Here is an 18,953-nt window from a genome sequence, read left to right as displayed (position 1 = left end):
TGGCTCAATTCTCTTCTCTGTTCTTCTGGAACCCCATAAATTCCAGCCACCTCAGCTGCCCTGAACTCCAGCCTCTGTTTTCTTTGTCCAGGGAGATCACTGTTCTCTGGGCCTCACTTCCTGTGTGTGATTTAGAAAGTGTCGGGGCTGCCCCCAGGCAGAAATGCCGGAATAAATGTGGAGCTGCCCTCATATGTGTCCTTCTCTAGGGACCACAGCCCTGCAGTGTCATCCAGCTCCTGAAAACAGTTGCTTCATGTAATCTGCCCAGTTTTCTAACTGGGACTGGAAGGCAGGGAACAGCCCAGGCAGGAGCTGGGCAGGTGCAGGCAGACTAGAGCTTGCCTGGAGTTCCAGGAGCCTGGCCTGGAAAAGGCACAGACCTAGGGACCTGGAGGCGGCCCAGGGGTCTGCAGGTGGCCCAGCAGATGCCACTTCTCGGGTTGCCAGCTGAGTCGCCTGACCCTCCCAGGAGCACTTTCTCAGCTCTGGGTGCCTCTGTCCAGCAGTCATCAAGTGGTCTAGGAGAGTCCTTGGTCAGGTCTGATAGGACAGCAAGCTGGAGGAACTTTACAAAAGCAGAAGATGGGGGAAGCATCCGATGGCCTCAGGCTTCCATCCCTCTCATGAGCCTGTTGCCTTCACGAGAGGCTGGGGTGCAGCCAAGCTGACCTCCCCACATTCCTGCCCGACCAGGAGCCGTAAGGTGCTGGACGTGGGAAGTGGCTTCTCCTGCCCCTCAGGCAGGTGTGAGAGGGTTGGGGCCCTTAGCCCTCCTGCCTCCCCGACTCTGTGCTTCAGGGTCCAGGTGGGGTGTGGGGCTGGGGTCACCAGGCCTGGTCTGTCTGGCCCCTGTTTACCTCTCTGTGCCTTGGTTTCTCCATCCGCTCCTCGGGCTCTGGCTCAGGCAGACATGCTCTCACACCTAGGCCCTGTCACTCTATCATGACTCTCCGGAAAAGCCCTGTGTCCCCGTGTTGTCACAAGTCTGATGGCAGGAAAAGAGTTGTGACTGTATGACTTGAGGACAGTGTCTGGAGAATGAGGGGTGGGGTGGCCCTGTGGCGCTGTGACACTGGGCCAGGCGAGCTGAGATCCTGGGCCTAGGGTAGTGTGTGAGGGAACTAAAAGCCGGTGACAGAGGCTGGAGCCCCCAGGAGGGTCCCCTAGGGAGGACCACCGCAGTGTGGGAAGCATGAGAAAGTGGGTCACTGAGCCCTGCCCTCAGGATGGATGCCCATGGGGGCGGGACATCCAGGTGCCTGGTAGGAGCCTGATGGTGCCGGGGCACTGGGGCAGGTGCTGGGGCTGAGTTCCCTTCGGCCTCGCCGTGCAGAGTGTGGCCCTGTGGTCTGGCTCCGGCGGCGGGCCCCAGCCCTGCAGGCAGGTGACACGGCCCCCCTTGGGGGCCAGAAGTCCTCTCCTGCTCACAGGTGTGGCCTGCAGGCCCAGGCAAAAAGGGAGGAGGCAGGATGGACTAGGAGGCCCTGTGCCAGTGGCATGTGACTCCCGGAAACTTCAGGGGCCTGGACTTATCTGGAGGCCAGAGCTGGAAGTGGGGGAAAGGGTGTAGTGTCGCGCCAGCTGAGGCCGTGCGCTTGGGCCAGAGGGAGGAGGGTGGCCGGCTTCCAGCTGAGCCAGACATTCACAATCCAGCCCCTGCCTGGCCGTCGGCCACACAAGGAAGGCTGCACAAAACTCATGGAGGCCTGGCCAGCATCTGCTCTTCCCGGGTGGGCGGGCAGGGGGTGGGGAGGCCCCGCTGCACCCACCTCCCCCTCCTGCCTCTGACCTGGGCTTCTCAGGGCTCAGACCAGGCTTCCCAACAGGAAGGCTTTCTGGATGGAGGGGTGGCGGGATAGCGGGTCTAGTGGGTGTGAGGCCCCTCAGGGCTGACTGTCCATCCCTCCACACCAAGGACAGAGGCTGTTGGGGGAGAAACGGCCAGAAAGGAAAGAGGCAGGCAGGGGCTCAGTTTCAGACTTTCCTCCCTCAGCTAGTCCTGCCCACACCAGGCCACCGCGGGGACTGCGCAGTGTGTCCTCAGGGTGTAGACAGCTGGGAAACAGGTGTCTTGTGCAGGGGACCTATCTGTGCATCCTGCCCTTTCCACCCTACTGGACCTCACCCGAGATGCCCCTGAGCCTTCCTGACTGTCCACCAACGTGTGCCTCGTGCCGCCTCCTCAGGCCCCGTTGTTGAACACTTAGGTTGTCTCCAGATTCCTGCTGAGTTTGTTTCAAGCAGCAGATGTTTAAGCCAGGCTCCTGCTAAGTGCTTCCCAGGGCACCAAAGAGAATGAAGCCCAGTCCTGCTGCCCAGCTAGAGCCCACCTGCTCCTGACGGAGGCAGTTGTACGAATAGGATTCCAGTATGCAGGTGGCAGGGGGGCAGCGCCTGGACGGGGAGCAGGAGCAGGGCTGCAGGGGACAGAGGGCGGGTCTGGACCCGGCCTGGGGGCTTCTGGCTTAGCTGAGGGGTGATAGGCATCAGCTAGGGAAAGGGGAAGGGGCCAGTGGTGGGAGGGTGTCGGGGCCAGGTGAGCAGCAGGGGCGGGGCCCCGGGCTGCAGGACTGCTGGAGCAGGTCGGGGAAGGAGGCCCACGTCCACGGGGACCTGGCCGGTGGCCTCTGTCTTACTGGGACACAGCTTGCTGTCAGCTCTGGGTGCAGGTGGACTGGAGCTGTGGAGAAGGGAGGAAATTGTTTTCAGATGGTAAATTGACCCAGGTAATCGTTACAATTAAAAACCTTAATTGAGGTCTAATTTATACATAATAAACCTCATCTCTTCAAAGTGTACAGTTTTGATCAGTTTTGACTTTGCATTCACCCATAAACCTATGGTCACAATCAAGAAAACAAACATCTCCATCACCCCCAAAGGTCCCTTGTGCCCCTTTGTGACCCCCCCACCCTCCCTGGCCCCACCCCAACCAGGCGTCACTGACTTTCCCTGTCACTGGGGATTACTGGGCATGTTCTGGCTTTATGGGAATGAGGTCACAGCGTATGCATTTCTTTTCTGGGGGGAGGGCTGGTTTCTTTAACTTGGCATAATTTTTTTGAGATTCATCCATGTTTCCGGATGTGTCCATAGCTCTTTCTTTTTACTGCAGAGTAGCGTAGTATCCCACTGTGTTCTTCAGCTCCGAGGGGGCGTTGAAAACTAAAAACCCAGCAACCATCACAGGGGCCGGAGAGGAGTTGGAGCTCCTTCGAGGCCCCTTTCCCAGAGAACAGTTATTACTCGGCCTGCCTGGTGGCTCCCTGGAAGACCCTGCTTGCAAGGCTGTCTTTATTTGACCCAACTCACAGCCCACCCAGTGCAAAAAACCTTTTCCCCAAGGGTATTTGCCAAGAATAGCTGGAAGAAATTATCCAATTTCATGGCTGCTTCAGGGGGTGGATAACAGCTGGGCAGACAAAGGCCAACTAAGAGACTTAAGAGGAAAAACTGGGCTGTGACAAGGCGTAGGTGCTTTGAAAGGCTCTGACACGCTCCCGGGAGCCTGAAAGGCCATGCACAGTCTAGGGCTATGTGCACACTTGGCAAGACCTGACGGGGCACCGAGCTCTCATCTCGGGCTGAGCTGGAGGCCAGGCCAGCAGGAGGTGAGGGCTAGGGCAGAGCTGTGAGCAGCCTGGCTGAGCAGGGACACTACGCCCCAGCACCTCCATGGAGCCCCTCTGCAAAGACCAGGAGATTCACTGGTTCCAGGTGTTTCAGGAAACCTGACCACTGGTCAAGCACTAAGCTAACTGAGCAGAGATTTGTGCCCACACCTAACTTGCAATGTCGACTCTACAGCATTAGTTTAAAAAAACTCACTGAACTAACCAACAACAGACCGTGGGGAAAGAGAAGAGTCAGATTTCCAGAGTAGCCACATTACATTATCTGAAGTTTCAGCCTCAACAAAAAAATCACAAGACATGCAAAGAAAAAAGTGTGGCTCATATTCAGATCAAAAAGCAAATTGATAGAAACTGTCCCTGAGGAATCCTAGATATTGAACTTAATAGACAGAGATTTAAATCAGTCATTTGAAATACAGTCACAGCTTTACAGGAAACCAGCCTAAAGAACTAAAAGCATGAGGATGGTGTCTCACCGGACAGCACCCCTGGGTGCTGGGGGCTGGCCTGGAGCCACGTGCATGTCTTCCCCACTGTCACCCTCTGAGAGCTGCCGGAGATGGAAAGCAGGGCTAGGGGCACAGATGCCCCTCAGTGCCCCCACCCAACCCGGAGGGAGAGGGAAGGGAAGCAGCTGGATGAGACCGAGGGGGCCGTCCTGCCCTCTTCTATTGAGCTGGGCATCCCCGGCTTGGAGGACAGACTGCACAAGAAGAAACATGGGAAAAGAGGAGTCAGCTCTTGGGAGCAAAGTGGAAACTGGAAGCGACAGGCCGTCTTCAGACAGCTGACGCCACGCGGCTCTGGGGAGGGCCGGGGGATGGCTGGCTCTGTCAGCTGCTGTGTGCTGTGGGGCAGGCGGATGAGCCTCTCTGAACCCGTTTGCTACTTTGTGAAGTGGAGATGATGACCCCTGCCCTCCCACCTCGAGAATCAAAGGCAGAACCGACTCTAAGGGCAGATTCCTCCTCTCCCTCGGCTTCTCCCCCAGGGCCCTCCTGGAGAGGAGCTACTGTCCCGCGGGCACGTCCACCCTCCCTCCTGCGCGGCCCCCAGGGCTTTTGCTCACTCTTATCACAGCCCGCATGCAGAGGTGGAGCGTGGGCGCCTGATAACGGGGCCATCCGAGCCAGCAGCCAGGCTCACTCGCGCTCCACCTGCAGTGTCGGAGCAAGGAGGCCACTGCCTCACCGTGGTCCAGCAGGACATGGATGTGGGAGAGTGAGGCCAGGGGACAGTCCGAATGCTGGGGGCCGGGGAACTGCAGCAGAGACTGCTGACTGCCTCAGGTTGCAGGAGGCCGGGAGGGCTGTGTCCACCTGGACCACCCTACCTGCATGGCTGAGCCCGAGATCTGGGCAGACAGGCCACCCGGCGTGCCCACCGTGGGATAGGGTCACCTCCAGACACCACCCAGGAATGGGTAGCCAGGACAGGTGCCTCGTGCACCCCCAAAGGAGTACTAAAGAGTACTTGGCTTTAGATGCACAGTCGGGAGTGGAAGGCAGGCTGGGTTCTGGCTGGCACGCAGCCCATTCTCGGCACCTCAGACCTGAAGGAGAGCAAGTCTGTGCATTTGTGTGGGAACAAAATTTATGAGTATTAGGACTCTTTTTTTTTTTAGAGCGGTTTTAGGTTTACAGCAAAATAGAGAGGGAAGTACAGAGATTTCCGCCTCCCCCCTCCCCCCCCACACACACATGCATGGCCTCCGCATTAGCGACATCCCTCACCAGGTTGGGACGTTGGTCACCACTGATGAGCCTCTATGCTACATCGTCATCACCCACAGTCCACAGTTGATGTTCGGGGTCACTGGTGTTGCACATTCCATGGGCTTGGACAACCATATAATGTCAACATGTATCCACCACACAGAATATTTTCACTGTCCTAAAAATCCTGTTTTCCACCCATTCACCCCTCCCCCATGAACCCTGGCCACCACTGATCTTTTTACTTCCCCCATTGTTTTGCTCTTTCCAGAATGTCATATGGGTGAAATCATACACCTTTTCAGACTGAAATCTTTCAGTTAGTAATATGACTTTGATGTCTTTTCATGGCTTTGCAGCTCATTTTTTTCCAGCTCTGAATTGTACTTCATGGTCCAGATGGACCACAGCTGATTTACCCATTCACCCAGGTGAAGGACGTCTGGTTGCTCCCAAGTTTTGACAATTATGAACAGAGCTGCTATAAACATCCATGTGCAGGTTTTTGTGTGGACCTAAGTTTTCAGCTCCATTGGGTAAATACCCAGGAGCATAATTGCTGGATCACATATATGGTAAGAGTGTGATTTTTTAGGCAACCGCCAGACTGTCTTCCAAAGCGGCCAGAACATTTTGCATCCCCACCAGCAATGTCTAGGAGTTCCTGGTGCTCCACATCCTCACCGGCATTTGGCGCCATCAGTGTGGTGAATTTTGCCCACTCTGATGGGTGTGTGGTGGTGTGACGTGGTTGTTTTAATTTGCATTTCCTTGATGATGGATGCTGTCGGACATCTTTTGATGTGCTTATTTACCACCTGTGTGTCTTCTTTGGCAAGGTGTCTGTTAAGGTCTGGGGCCTATTTTTTCATTGGGTAGTTTGTTTTCTTATTATTGAGGTTTAAAAGTTCTTTGTGTATTTTGGATAGCAGTCCTTTAGCAGATGTGGTTTTTTTTTGCAAATATTTTCTCCCAGTCTGTAGCTTGTCTTTTGTCTTTCACGGAGTTGTAGTGTTTAATTTCAAAGAAATCCAGCTTGTCAGTTGCTTCTTTCATGGCTCATGCCTTTGGTGTTGTAGCTAAAACTTCATTGTCATACCCAAGGTCACCTGGGTTTTCGCCCATGTTATTGTCTAGGAATTTTATTGTGTTGTATTTTACATTTAGGGCTGTGATCGGCTTGGAGCTAATTTTTGTGAAGGCTTTAAAAGTCTAGACTCATTTTAGGGGAAAGCTTCTGTATCCATTTCAGTGGAGAAAATGTGAACTACATGCAGCTCTTTCCTGCCCTTCTGGAAGGTGGCCCAGGCAGCGCACTCTGCGTAATAAACTTCCTGGTGAGTTTTAAGTTCTGGGGACCAGAAGGGATCCTGCCTCATCCCTGCAGAGAGTTTACAGGGAGAGAGGCCTCTATTCTGGCCTAGATAACAGCCCAGCTAGAACCCTCAAGCATTTTCTCTTTCCATAATTTCCCTGGGCAGTGGTTGAGGTCTTGACTTACAGGAAGGAAGGAAGGAAGGAAGGAGGGGAGGGAAGGAAGAAGAAAAAGGAGGAAAGAAAAGAAGGAAGAAGGAAAGCCCTCAAAGGAAATAGGGAGTAAAAACAACTATCCTGCACTATTTTAATCTTTATTGTCTACGACTTTCCTAAGAATTAAGTGTGTGCTTTTTCCGTGAGGTCATGCGACAAGAGGAGAGATGATCAGATGTGACTGTAACTTGCTGTCCAGCCTCAGGAGGCCCCTGATCACAGGGGCTGGTGTGCACTGGTGTGTGAGGCAGTTCTTTTGGGCTTTTGACTTGATTTTCTATAAAGATTAACAGGAGAACCATGTATGGAAAGGAACAGAAGCCAGAAGGAAAAATCCACCCAGATCCTTGAAATTATCTTCCTCCAAGTACACAATGAAACCTGAGCACAGGTGTATGCTGGTTGGAATCATTGCTGGGAAAACAAGTCAAATTTTCTTTCCTCATCACTGCAAGAAAACCCACCCACTGCCAGGTGTGTCACCCACCTAAAAGCTGCAGGGCCTCCCTCAGTGTTTTATACTTGGAGGAGAGTGTGGCCAAATTCCTCCTCAGCGGTAGCCTACAAGAGAATAGTCAAGAAAGAACAGTCAGGATCACAAAAGCCAGCGATCTTCCAGGGGCTGCCAATGATTCATTCATCTTACAACATTGGACTGACTGATCCAGTCATTCAGTGAAAATGCATTGCTTGTGGCAGCCCTCAGGGTCTCAGCAGGAATCAGATGACACGCTCAAAACAGTAGAATTCAAAGAGGGATTATAAAGGGACGATGACGATTTACCAAGATGGAATGCAGGGGGTCGTAAAGGGATCATCTGTGACCCCCAGTGAGGTCCACTCACCCCTGAAGGGACAAGGAGGTGGTTTCATTACCGGAGGGAAAGAGCACGCGGAGGAGACCACCTTGAGAGGATCAGCCTGCTTGCAGTGGCTGGTGGGGAAGCCTGGAGTCAGTCCCTGACCTCGCTGTTCCTCCTCTCAGCTCCCTGCTCCAGCCAAAAAGGCTGCTGTGGTCCCCAAGGTGCGCCCCCCGGAGGAGAGCTGGGTGAAGGGCGGAGTGAGAGTCTGGAGTGGCTGATGCAAGATATCCGTCCGCCCTGGTGTCTACAGGGGCCAGCCACTTCTGTAGGCACTGGGGACACGTCAGTGAGCAATCAGGCAGAACCCTCGTTCTGGTGGAGAGAACATTCTAGCAAGGGAGGTAAACAATAAACAATAAAAAAAAATAAGCAAAATAATGAAGTACAACCTATGGCAGGTCGGAAAGTGATAAGTGCTATGGGAAAAAACCGAGAGGTTAAGGAGGCCTGGGGGCACAGGCCGGGGGCTGAGGGGCAACTGAGAGCATGGAATCCAGAACCAGGCTGGGTCACCCTTCAGCTTCTGAGTTAGGGAAGCAGTACATTTTCCTTATTGTTTCACCAGCTTGAAGAGTTCTGACACTTGCAACCAAAACCTTGCAGCTGACATACCAAAGTAATTTAGAAGCTTGTCTTTAATGTCAAATGTCCTTGAGAGAGAAAAGAAGAGCCTTTAGGGCATCAGTAACCTAGGAAAGAGCGTTTGCAGCTGACACAGCATGTGATGGTGGAAGGAAATGGAAGTTTGGAGTTGAACGTACTGCTGTCCCTTCCTAGAAGCATGAGCTCCTGGACCTCACCTGTGAAATGGGGTGATAGCCCCCCGTTTTACTGATGCTGTGAAGATTAAAGGAGATCGTCAGACATCTGGCACAGGGTTCACCAGATGGTGCGGCAGGAACAGAAGTCAGGCTGCACTGGGCTGAAGTGCCAAAGAAGTGAGGAAATGAGACAATGAACAGATTATCCTTCCAGGGACGTAAACACATAGAAAATGAAGAACAAACACCCACCGAACATGAAGTTATGCTCCACTGCATTCAAATCATGCAAATCAAAGCAGTAAGATGACAGGAAACATGCGCGCTCAGTGGGTAGGAATGTAATCGGTTCGCTTCGGATGGCAATTTTACAGTATCTACAAAATATTTACGGAACCTAGTCTCTGACTCAGGATTCTTCGGCTCAGAGCTCACCCTATGATTCCACTTTACAAGCTTGTAAGGACATTATGTGCCAGCAGGTTTTCTGCAGCAATGTTTGTACTGGCAAAACTTAGCCTACATCTCCATCACGGGCATCTGCATGGTTAGATCATGGTATTTATGTGATGGAATACAATGCAGTTGTTACAAAGAACACACGTCTAAAGAATAGCGGCAAATGACAACATTTGCAAAACATAGTATGACCCTCCCTGCAAAGCAGTATGAATATGATGTGTGAGTTGCATAAAGGATTCCCCTGCGGCTTTGGAGAGATTGTTGATGGTTATCCCTGGGGCGTGGGATGGGGGTGGCAGGAAATTTATCCCTCAGAGACCCTTCCATAGAGCTTTAACATTCATTCCAACAATTTATGTTTTTTTCTTAGCATGTATTACATTTATACATTTTTTTTTAAAAATTGGCTAAGAGATTTAAAGGGGGTGACAGCTAAAGGCGTTCAGGACCAAGGGTGTGTGTTCGGAAGGCACCTGAACGGAGAAGAAACAAGTCTGGGCACCTGTCGTTACCCCACACCCGGCGTGATGCCCTCGGGGGAGGCAGAGGGTGTGGGTCCGAGGCCTGACCACACCACCTACCAGCCTGTATTTGCTGTATGCTGGTGGCCAGCATTTGCAGGTGGGAGGCAAATACTGCTAACAACAGATGATACAAATGCCTCCTTCATGGGGTGAACAGAGGGACGGGAATTTTCAAGAACACACTTTAGGGCACGCCCAGCTCTCCTGCCTTGTCCTGTGACCCTTCCCCACGATGTCCTGTCGGCCTGAGACTACTTGCTCTGCTGCCCTGTCTCAGGCTCTGCTGTCCTGACTGCTGCTCAGCTGAACAGACAGGTCCCGCTCTGTCGCTACTGGTCCAGGTCCAGCCACACTCCTCTCTGAGCGTCTAACTTCTAAACCATCTCCCTGCTGATGTCTGGCCAGTAATGGGACTAGTTAAGGGCACCAGCTTGTCACTTAGTCACTGATAATCCCTTACTGAGCACCTGCCACATGACTAGCACCGGGCAGGGTCCCAGCGATCCAGGGAGACGAGGCTGAGGAGGGCGGGCTGGGTCTGATCACCGCGCGCAGCGGGGAGAGTGGGACAGGGACCATCCACCAGGGCAGAGCCAAGTCTTGAGGCAAAAGAATGAGCTAAGTGACAAAGGGAGGAAGAAATGCAGGCTGTGGGGAGGCAGGGAGTGTGAGGGGAGCTGGGCAGTGGCATCCGGTGCAGGCCCCACCCCACAGGCTCTGGAAATGCAGGGGGACCCGGAGGGAGACTGCCCCCAGGACTTTCAACTTGTGGCCCAAGGATTAGAACAAAGGTGCACAGATGTTGCAGGAAACCTATCAGGGAGTCTGCTTCATTAGTGTGATGGTGTGTTCATCAGAAGTGTATTTTTAGTGTCCATCCACCACATTTACCTGGGTTACCTGAATAGGCTCACAATAGCCATTTGATTCAGAAATTCTGATGAACGGAAACATTACTGGTAGATTTTAAGCCAAACATTTTCTGTCAAGCTTTTAGTTTTAAAAACTAAAAACACTAAGATTTTAGGTCTGAAAGCATTTACCTTAAGCTTTAGTGGTTAAATTCTGGCAGTAGTTAAAAAATTATTCAGGGCCCCCTCAGTTAACAATGACTTGGATCATTTTGGACCCCTCTAAGGAAAAATTAAGAGGAAGGAAGAGATCTGTGTATACCTGTTGGGAAATAAGGAGAAAATGCTAAGGTGATTCTTTTCAGCTGTATGATTTTAAGATCTCAGATTTTGCTTTACTTACTAATGAAAGGATAAAGTCAAACTGAGTAACAGGAAATGACATATTATGAAATAGACATAAAAAATTTAATCCCTTTGGTTTAAAATACATCTTCAATTATACAATTAAAAACAAACAAGTCAAAATCAATTTCATAAAACAAAATATAAAATATTGTTATATGACCCATGTCCCCTAATATCTTATCTTAGAAAACCAGCAATTTAACATACTTCATTAGAATATTTTAATAAGAATGTAACTTATCAATCCTACTCATACAAATAACCTATGCTACCTCCCTGAACCTAAAGATACCTGCGATTTTACTTGTTACAAAATTACACTTTTTAGTATTTTTATATATTTAAACACGTGTACAAAATGTTCCCCTGCCATAGTAATATAGTCTCATAAATTCATGAATGCTGTCTAGAATTGTGAGCATACAAGAAAACCAAAGCCTGAAGGCTATGAAACATGACAGAATAGAAATTACTTCTTAACACAGGAAGATTAGGAAGAACTCCATTGTGAGTTCTACCACCCAGTCCACAGTAATCACAGCATGGGCTGAAATTGCCGTGTTCATCCCCTCCGTTAGGTGCACCTGACTGATACTGGCACACGCAGCAGGTGTGAGCTACAGTAGTGTTTTTTCTCTTGCCTTCATTTGTTAAACACTGCATCCAAATAATAACATTCTCAAGAGCGAACAGAATCTCTGTTGTTTGAGAAGGTTTTTGCTATGCCACGGAAGACTGCTGTGTTTGGGAAAACACAGACACAGCGTTTCAGAGGGTTCCACTAAGCGCCGTATTCCATCCGCTTGGTACAGCTGACCACAAATAACCTCTCATCTCAAGAAAGTCTTTAAGGTAGACGTCACCACATCTCGTCACTCTATGTACACAGACACCACATGTATATATTATCTATTTATATAAGACAGGTATGTACACATTTACAGACTCAGGCCTTCAACATCTATTGCACTTAGACACACGCAGCTGCAGCCTGACGGAGGCACAGTGTGACCAGGGCAGTTCTTCATGAGACAGGCAGTTGATATGTTCAAGAACGTTGCCAAGGAGGATTTTGGTAACATACCCTATTGGAGTAAACACTTCCTGGGGGATGAGAGGCCAAGGGGGAAAGGGTACACCCCGTCCTCCTGGGGTGCCACGCCCACAACCTGAGGCAGTCAGAGTCACACAGAGTCGAGCCTGGTGCCTTTTCTGACTTGCACTAGTGAGCAGGCCCACTGGTGCTGAAGAGACAATATTTTATAAGTAATGTAGCAGATATCCTAAAGGTTCCCAGAGAATCTAATATATCTTGGAGAAAACTTTTCACTTGTAATCCTAAGTATTTATATCAGAAAATTCAGACAGCATGGTATATGATTTCTCTGTCATCTGAAAAACGCCAATGCAATACAGTCAATGCTATCTCCAAGCCAAATGCAGTGCCACCTCCATCTTGAAAGGAATCCCTTCCACTGACATCCACCCACGTTTGGAAGGCGGCTGACTGGTGAACCTGTGGCTTGCTGAACCAAAAGACCAGGTGCCACCCTCACTGCGCTTGCTGGGAGCTGTGGGCCACTGTGCCCTCAGATCTCGGTGAGGGTGAGCTTGTACGACCCCCCGGCTTCCTCGATCTGCAGCTGGAAGGTATCTTCATTGGAGTAATGCTTCACAATGTTGTCGTCCATGTTTACCAGAATCCTGGAAGACGGGAGACAAGATAGATCCACCTACTCCTGCCCGCTCTGGAGTCAGACCCAGATGTCACAGTTTGCTCTGCCACTTACCAGCAATGACATGGGAGGCAGATTATTTAAATCTCCCTATGCCTCAATTTCCTCATCTATGAAATGGGTATAATAATAGTGCCTACCTTATAAGATTGTTATTGGGATTAAATGAGGGACTCGAGCAAAGCACTGATAACGTGCAGAGCAGGTGACAAACAAAACACACTGGCTTAGTTCTTGTTTCAGCATGGACTGATCCCTCAACAGACAGTACCTGTTACAGGGAACAAGCCTACAGAAGGAGCACTTCATAGGTCCAGCTTTAGAAAGCACATCAGTTAAATTAATCTAGTGATCTAAAGCCACAGCTCCCTGGCAGACTCTCCTCCCTGGCAAGTTACCCTCAAAGTTTAGCTGAACTACCATCAAGTCCAGCCCTTCCCACTAGGCCCATTTAGAAAATTTCACTTGCTTTAGAATTAAGCCAAAAGACCCTTACACTGTACCCTGCTTACCCAGGCCAAACAGCACAGGCACTGAAGTCCAAAAGGACTAAAACTATTCATTTCTGGACAAAGGAGCAACATCCTACAACTACACACACGACCCAGGGTGGAGTGGAAGGAGCAGAGGCTTCGCAGTCGGTCAGAACAGATCTGGAGTCACGGCCTTGGCACTAACTTGTGACCTGACCTTGGACAAGCCTCCCAGGCTCTCTGTGCCTCGGCTGCCTCGCCCAGGAGCGGTGAGCAGTGCCCACTGTCCTGGCGTAACGTGGAAATTAAGGACCACGCTAAGTGCCCAGTCCAGCGCCTGGCTGCCGACGGGGGCTCCGGCAAGGGGGCAGGGACGGCTGCCATCCTGAGTGGACCTCATCACGCGCTCTGGGATTTGCAGTCACTGCGCTGCTGCCGAGCATGGGAAGGACAAGTACAAGTTCCACTTGAAAACAATCCACAAAGATGTCCTAGAAAGGGACATCAACTTTATGTGGATAATTTAATAAGGAAAAAATACACTCTTGTACTGATGTTTCTATAACTGGTCCTTGACTGGGCACAAATGCAAGTGAATCACTTGAATGTTATATAATATTTAAAAAAAATTTTTTTTTAAGAATGTTATATAATATTAATGTTACTTAGAGTTACTGAGAATGCTGGTCAACGCTCACCCTTTTTTACACTTCTTAAATATTTTCCCAATCTTGTCTTGAGGAACATCGTATTTGTCTGAGATCTAAAAGAGCAAAAGAAAAATAATTACAAAATGCTGTTTTCGTTGCTTGAAAACACGAACAGTCTATGTATTAATATAGTGATACAGTCACTCAGCGTTCCATTTTTCACAAAAGCACGTGCAAAGACACAGATGAGAGCCTGTCCGAGAGGGGGTGGGGCCCAGCTTTGGAGAGAGCTTGAATCAGGTGCCTGTTATTTCTCCTGAGTTTACAGATGTCATTAGTGTGTTACAAGGCCATAGTTTTCCAAAATCAATACTTTACAGAACAGTTTTACATTTATAGAGAAATAGAGCAGAAAGTACAGAGCTGCTCCCCACCCCATCAGCACCTCGCGCCGTGCGGTGCCTTTGCTCTGCGTGGTGAGCACACGCTGTGCAATGCCACGAACTGGAGTCAGTCCACAGCCGGGCTCCCTCTCTGGGCTGTACACTCCATGGGTTCTGACAAACGAACGACGACATGAATCGATCCAGCCACGGTACTTCCGTCACTGGGTGAAGGCCTTGCTCTGGAGTCAGACGCACCTGAACTGAATCTGCTCTGACTCACTTCAGTTGGCAGGTGACCTTCCTAACCCTCAGCCCCCTCTCACCAGAGACTCTCACCTCACACACCACAGGACTGCTGTGGGATTAAGGCGTGTCCCGCACAAAGGAGTTAATTTCAGATACAGAATTACGAGAAGTAAAAAAACAAGTTACTATCCCACGGCGCGGGCCCAGAAGAAACATCAAAGGCCCGGATCCCAGCCAAGGCCTGTGCCCCGGACTGCTCTGCCCCGAGCCTCTGCAGAGGGCAGCAGGGCGCCGGCTAGGGTGGCTGCAGCCACTGAGGGCGGCCCTCGGCCTCGGCCTCAGGCCCCTCCTCGCCGTCGTGACCAGTGGGTGGTCCACACAGTGCGATGGAACCAGTGCGGGATAGGCTCCAGAGGTTTTCCTTTCAGGGCGCGGCAGCCGTCGTTAAAGGGAGGGGCTGAATCACCACAGAGCCAAGCCGCTGACTGAGCTGAGATCAAACTCTGTACTTGAGCTGTTGTCCAGACCACCCCCCTCACCCCGGGGTTACCACCCGCCTGCCCTCAGTCTGAGGGCAAAGCTGGGGGCTGCACTGAGAAATGGGGCCTCAGAAGACCAACAGTGCAGATCGCTTTCAATCTAAAAACATAACACTTTTCAAACCAAATCCAAGCTCCAGTCATACAAACAAGTTCCCTTCTCTTCTGTACCACAGGATAATAATTCTCTGTTTACTTATGAAGTCCCCACCCCGGGAGATGTAAGCTGAATTCCTTATGAGCTGTGGACAAGTTATATCTGGCACAGTGAGTCTCAATCTTTTTAACACTCTCCTCGTTCTCCATAATCGAGAGTTTGCCTGATTCCTATGAAGTGAGGAAGGGCTGCCAGGAGGCAAGGTAAGGAAGAGGAAGCCAGAAGAAATCACAGGAAGCAGAATGACAGAGAGCAGAGTGCTAAGGGCAGTGCTGGCTGTTGTGCGGGGGAAGGGGCTCGCTGAGAGCTGTGAATGTGGAGCTCCCGGGGGAGACCCCGCGACAGCGCCCCCACCACTGTGTCATCGCATTTATCAGCACCTGGCCAATTTCACAGCAGTCTCTCTGCTTATCTTATTCTCTCTGCCTTCCTAACCAGAACCTAAACTCCATTTGGCACCGTCACGTATGCCTATACTCTGGTGCCCAGAACGGTGCCTGGCACAAAGCAGGCCCCTAACAGATATTTGTTAAGTGAATTCAACACACTGCAGTGGTCGGGGGAGCCAGGAGAAGCCTATTTCCAGCCCACTCATGCACACGCTCTGAGCTCAAAGGTTCCTGTGATTTACGGGGCCAAGGCTGTGAATACCAAGATGTGGTGCTGATTCCGTAAATTTCACCCAGGGCCAAAGCCAAAATGGGGGACCAGCATGGCACCCTCCTCATGTCTCCCTGAGGTCCCAAAGGGCAGGCAGGGTGTTTTGCTTATGGGCCTTTGCTGAGATCCTGCAGGAGGGGCCTAGGGTCATCTCTGGCCACACCTTTAAATGTTCACAAATAGGCTTTGGGTGCGATCTTGACACAAGTTCGGTCATTCCCCAGGATCAGGAGTTTCAAAGGCAGACCAAAGAGCCACTGTTTTATGCATGAAGCTTTTAAGATTTTATTTGATTGAAATAATTTTTGTTAGTTTCTAAGTAGTTTAAGTGGGAATCTCCCTTTAACCAAGTGTATGAAAATTAAACTATTCTCTAGGTCATCACAAATTCTCAGTTCAGTGGACCAGACATTGCTGAGTGACTGCCATCCACCAACAGTGGTGTGTGATGGGGGCAGCCCCGCGACGACTGAGCACCATGGGAGGCGGGGTAAAACGTGGCACGTGCCACAGGCACAGACAAGGCGCCTGGACTCAGGAAAGGTTTCAGTACAACAAAGGAATCTGGATGGTCTGGTAAACTGTTCCAACATAATTCTATGTAAGTGTTCAAGAGAATTACAGTTTCTACTACTTACAGCTTCCATGAGGCCTTTCAAAGATGGAGTCCTGAGCATCAGGGCATCAAAGACTTCTTCTGCCTCCTTTCGCACATAGAGCAGCACTGGTCCCCAGGCAAGAATAAGCAGGGAAGAAGAAAAACGCAGTTCATTGATAGGAACAAAATAAGAAAACAGATTGTGGGTTTTGGTTAAAATAAAAAGAGACAGCACATCAAGGCCAGCAAACAGGAAGCGACACGAAACCCGTCTTAAGGAACAGAACTTCCAGCTTCCTTTAGCTCGGCTGTAAGTCCAAGCTCAAGCCAGGAGTTGATCTGATGGAAGAGCACTCAAGGAAGTCAACATTGACAAGATTTGTTTGAGCAACTGATGCTTTTGACAGACTCAGAACTCACTTCCAATTTAAAGCTCCCTCTAGGAAATGTAAACCAACGCACCTCTCTTTGGTTCCTCTACCCGAGTCAGCTTAGCAGGAGGGGGAATCACAAAATCTTCTTCCGATCCGTATGGCCCCCTTTTCAAGTTAGACCTGCAGGGGAGCCAAAGTATGTAATTGGAGACTTCACCTTAAATCACTTGCAGAAACAAAAGGAGCTGGTGGGGGAGTGGTATATCACTAAAGTTTAGATTTTAAATGATCTTTATTCTTTATTTGGCCCAGCTTTCTTATTTTGTGGATGAAAATCAGAGGCCCGAGGAAAGATGCTGACTGAAGCAGGCCCAGGCTATTGAATGACCGAGCTGGGCCCATAGGCAGGCATCTGCCAGAGACCCTCACAGCTCTTATGTGGCTTAAGCTGCCCTCTCAGGAACTGGAGTTTCTTTTCAGGAAAAAATTTATGGAGGAGAAAAGATCTGAGATGCAAGTGAAGGTGGTAACAGGAGATGGCGTGTCAAAAAAGGGAGGAAGTGTGAAGGGGAAAATGCAAAGCCAGGCTGGCTGTAACAGAATGTTCCAGAGGAAGACAAAGCTAGTCTGGAAAGTCCTGGTCACACAGCTCTATGGAATTTTAGATTTTATGTTGTAGGTATCAGGGAATCTGAAAGTTCTGTGGGACGAGAGTGCTGGCAGAGACCGGAGGGGACTCCAGGACCTATAAGCAGAAGAACCAGCTGGAGGACTCTGGGGACAATCACAACATAAAATTCCAAAAGGGTAAAATACAGCAGTGTCAGTGGACATAAAAAGGGGAAAATGTTTATAGAAGAAAGGACTGAAAAGATCAGAGTGGTTGTCAAAGGCACAAGTTATGGGTGCGGTTCTGAGCAGGTGAGCAAGAACACAGTAAAGCAACTGAAAAACTAACTGAAAATGACGTAAGTGCTTGCTTTCAAGCAGAATCACCACTTTAGGAATAGGGATTGGGCCTTAAAATATTCAGTCTGTCTCAGCTTCCAGCACGTAACAGGCCTCAAAAGCACCTGCAGGATTTATGCTGGAGAACCGGCCTTCGAGGGAAGGCCTGCGGCCAGTGTGGGTGGGCATGGGGAGCTAGGATGGCCCAGAGAGGGGACTGGACCCTCAACACGGCAGAGCACTGAGCAGGGCGCTGCGGGCAGGCAGGCCGAGGAGGAGCAGCAACACCTCAACAGCAGCAAGCACACCCAGGGGCCTCCTCTGGGTTTCTACAGCCCAATCTCCACCACAAGGAACCAGGGTTTCCTGGAGAAGAGGCTGATTCTAGGGCTGGAGAGGAGAAAACACAAGTGCCAGGAACACACTAGGCCTGAAAGTGAGGAAGTGCTTGAGCAGTGCGGGGGTGGGAGGGTCACGTCAAAGGGACCCAGGAGCAAGCCTGAGGGATCCCACCGGCCCCCGAGACAATGTGAGCAGAGTAAATGATGTAGGTCACAACTTACTGAATAAAACAGGAAACCATGAGTCCATACTGATATAAATATATCAATGAAGAAATTCAAAGCCTGACAAGGAATGAGATATGTACAAAGCTACAAAGCACCTCCTCACAAAACACTAACTACAAAAGGAGGAAGAATATTCCACAGTGCTGAAGCCTGGCAGACACCAGCTTAATCAAGCGATCGGAGGGAACGCTGTCAGCCGAGGGGAGGGGTGCACTGAAGGTGTCCCACCCAGCAGGACACACAGGGCAAGGCCTCGTCTGTGACATTCCTGCAGAGAGGCATGATCTAACCCAGCCAAGGGAAAACAGAGGGGCGTCCTACAAAACAGCTGGCTTGCAGCTCAGGAAAGTCAAGGAGAGACTGAGACTGTTCCAGACTGAAGGAGATTAAGGAGATGGGACAACTAAATACACTGTATGAGTCTCAGCTGGATCCTTTTTTGCCACATTATTGGAACAACTGGCAAAGCCTGGACGGGGTATGAGGACTGGTTGGTACTGAGTTCTCGGTGTTAATATCCTGACTTTGACTGCTGTGCAGGAGGAATCCTTGCTTGGCGAAATACACACCAGTGTACTTAGGAGTGATGGCTCACTGGGCTGGCGACTTACTCTCAAACAGCTCAGGAAAAAATGAATTCTTTGTATTGTACTTGTAATTGTTCTGTAGGTTTGATATTGTTTCAAAAGGAAAAGAATTTATTAAAACAAAACAAAACACAAATCTTACCCTTCAACCTCCAATTCTTCTGAGGTGATGGGAAGGACCTAGGACCAAAAAAAAAAAAAAGAAAGAAAAATAGATCGCTTTTCAAGCATGTGCTAAATATCGCAGACCTTAAATGAATTGTTTCTAAAATGAAAAT

The 18,953-nt window shown here is 50.1% G+C and overlaps 1 protein-coding gene and 1 long non-coding RNA gene across 7 annotated transcripts in view; one reads left to right on the top strand and one right to left on the bottom strand.

The window, feature by feature from the left end:
* LOC116668882 overlaps nucleotides 1-18,953 on the top strand; it is a 36,385-nt gene that overhangs the window by 10,292 nt on the left and 7,140 nt on the right. The gene's annotated exons all lie outside the window — the stretch shown is intronic.
* Nucleotides 10,791-18,953, bottom strand: part of GRHL1 (grainyhead like transcription factor 1) — a 47,162-nt gene continuing 38,999 nt past the window's right edge. For 5 of the 6 annotated variants that reach the window (XM_032497011.1, XM_032497012.1, XM_032497009.1 and 2 more), the window contains 5 exons: nucleotides 18,818-18,855; nucleotides 16,660-16,751; nucleotides 16,238-16,323; nucleotides 13,660-13,724; nucleotides 12,342-12,456 (listed from right to left, as the gene is read on the bottom strand). In XM_032497011.1, the coding sequence (XP_032352902.1) occupies nucleotides 12,342-12,456; nucleotides 13,660-13,724; nucleotides 16,238-16,323; nucleotides 16,660-16,751; nucleotides 18,818-18,855 (396 nt within the window). Of the gene's footprint in view, nucleotides 12,457-13,659; nucleotides 13,725-16,237; nucleotides 16,324-16,659; nucleotides 16,752-18,817; nucleotides 18,856-18,953 lie in introns of all 6 variants that reach the window. The other variant, XM_032497007.1, reaches the window with a different exon arrangement.

This window comes from Camelus ferus, chromosome 15 (genome assembly GCF_009834535.1).
Source record: "Camelus ferus isolate YT-003-E chromosome 15, BCGSAC_Cfer_1.0, whole genome shotgun sequence".
NCBI classification, from domain to species: domain Eukaryota; kingdom Metazoa; phylum Chordata; class Mammalia; order Artiodactyla; family Camelidae; genus Camelus; species Camelus ferus.
This window is presented reverse-complemented; position numbering and strand designations above follow the sequence as displayed.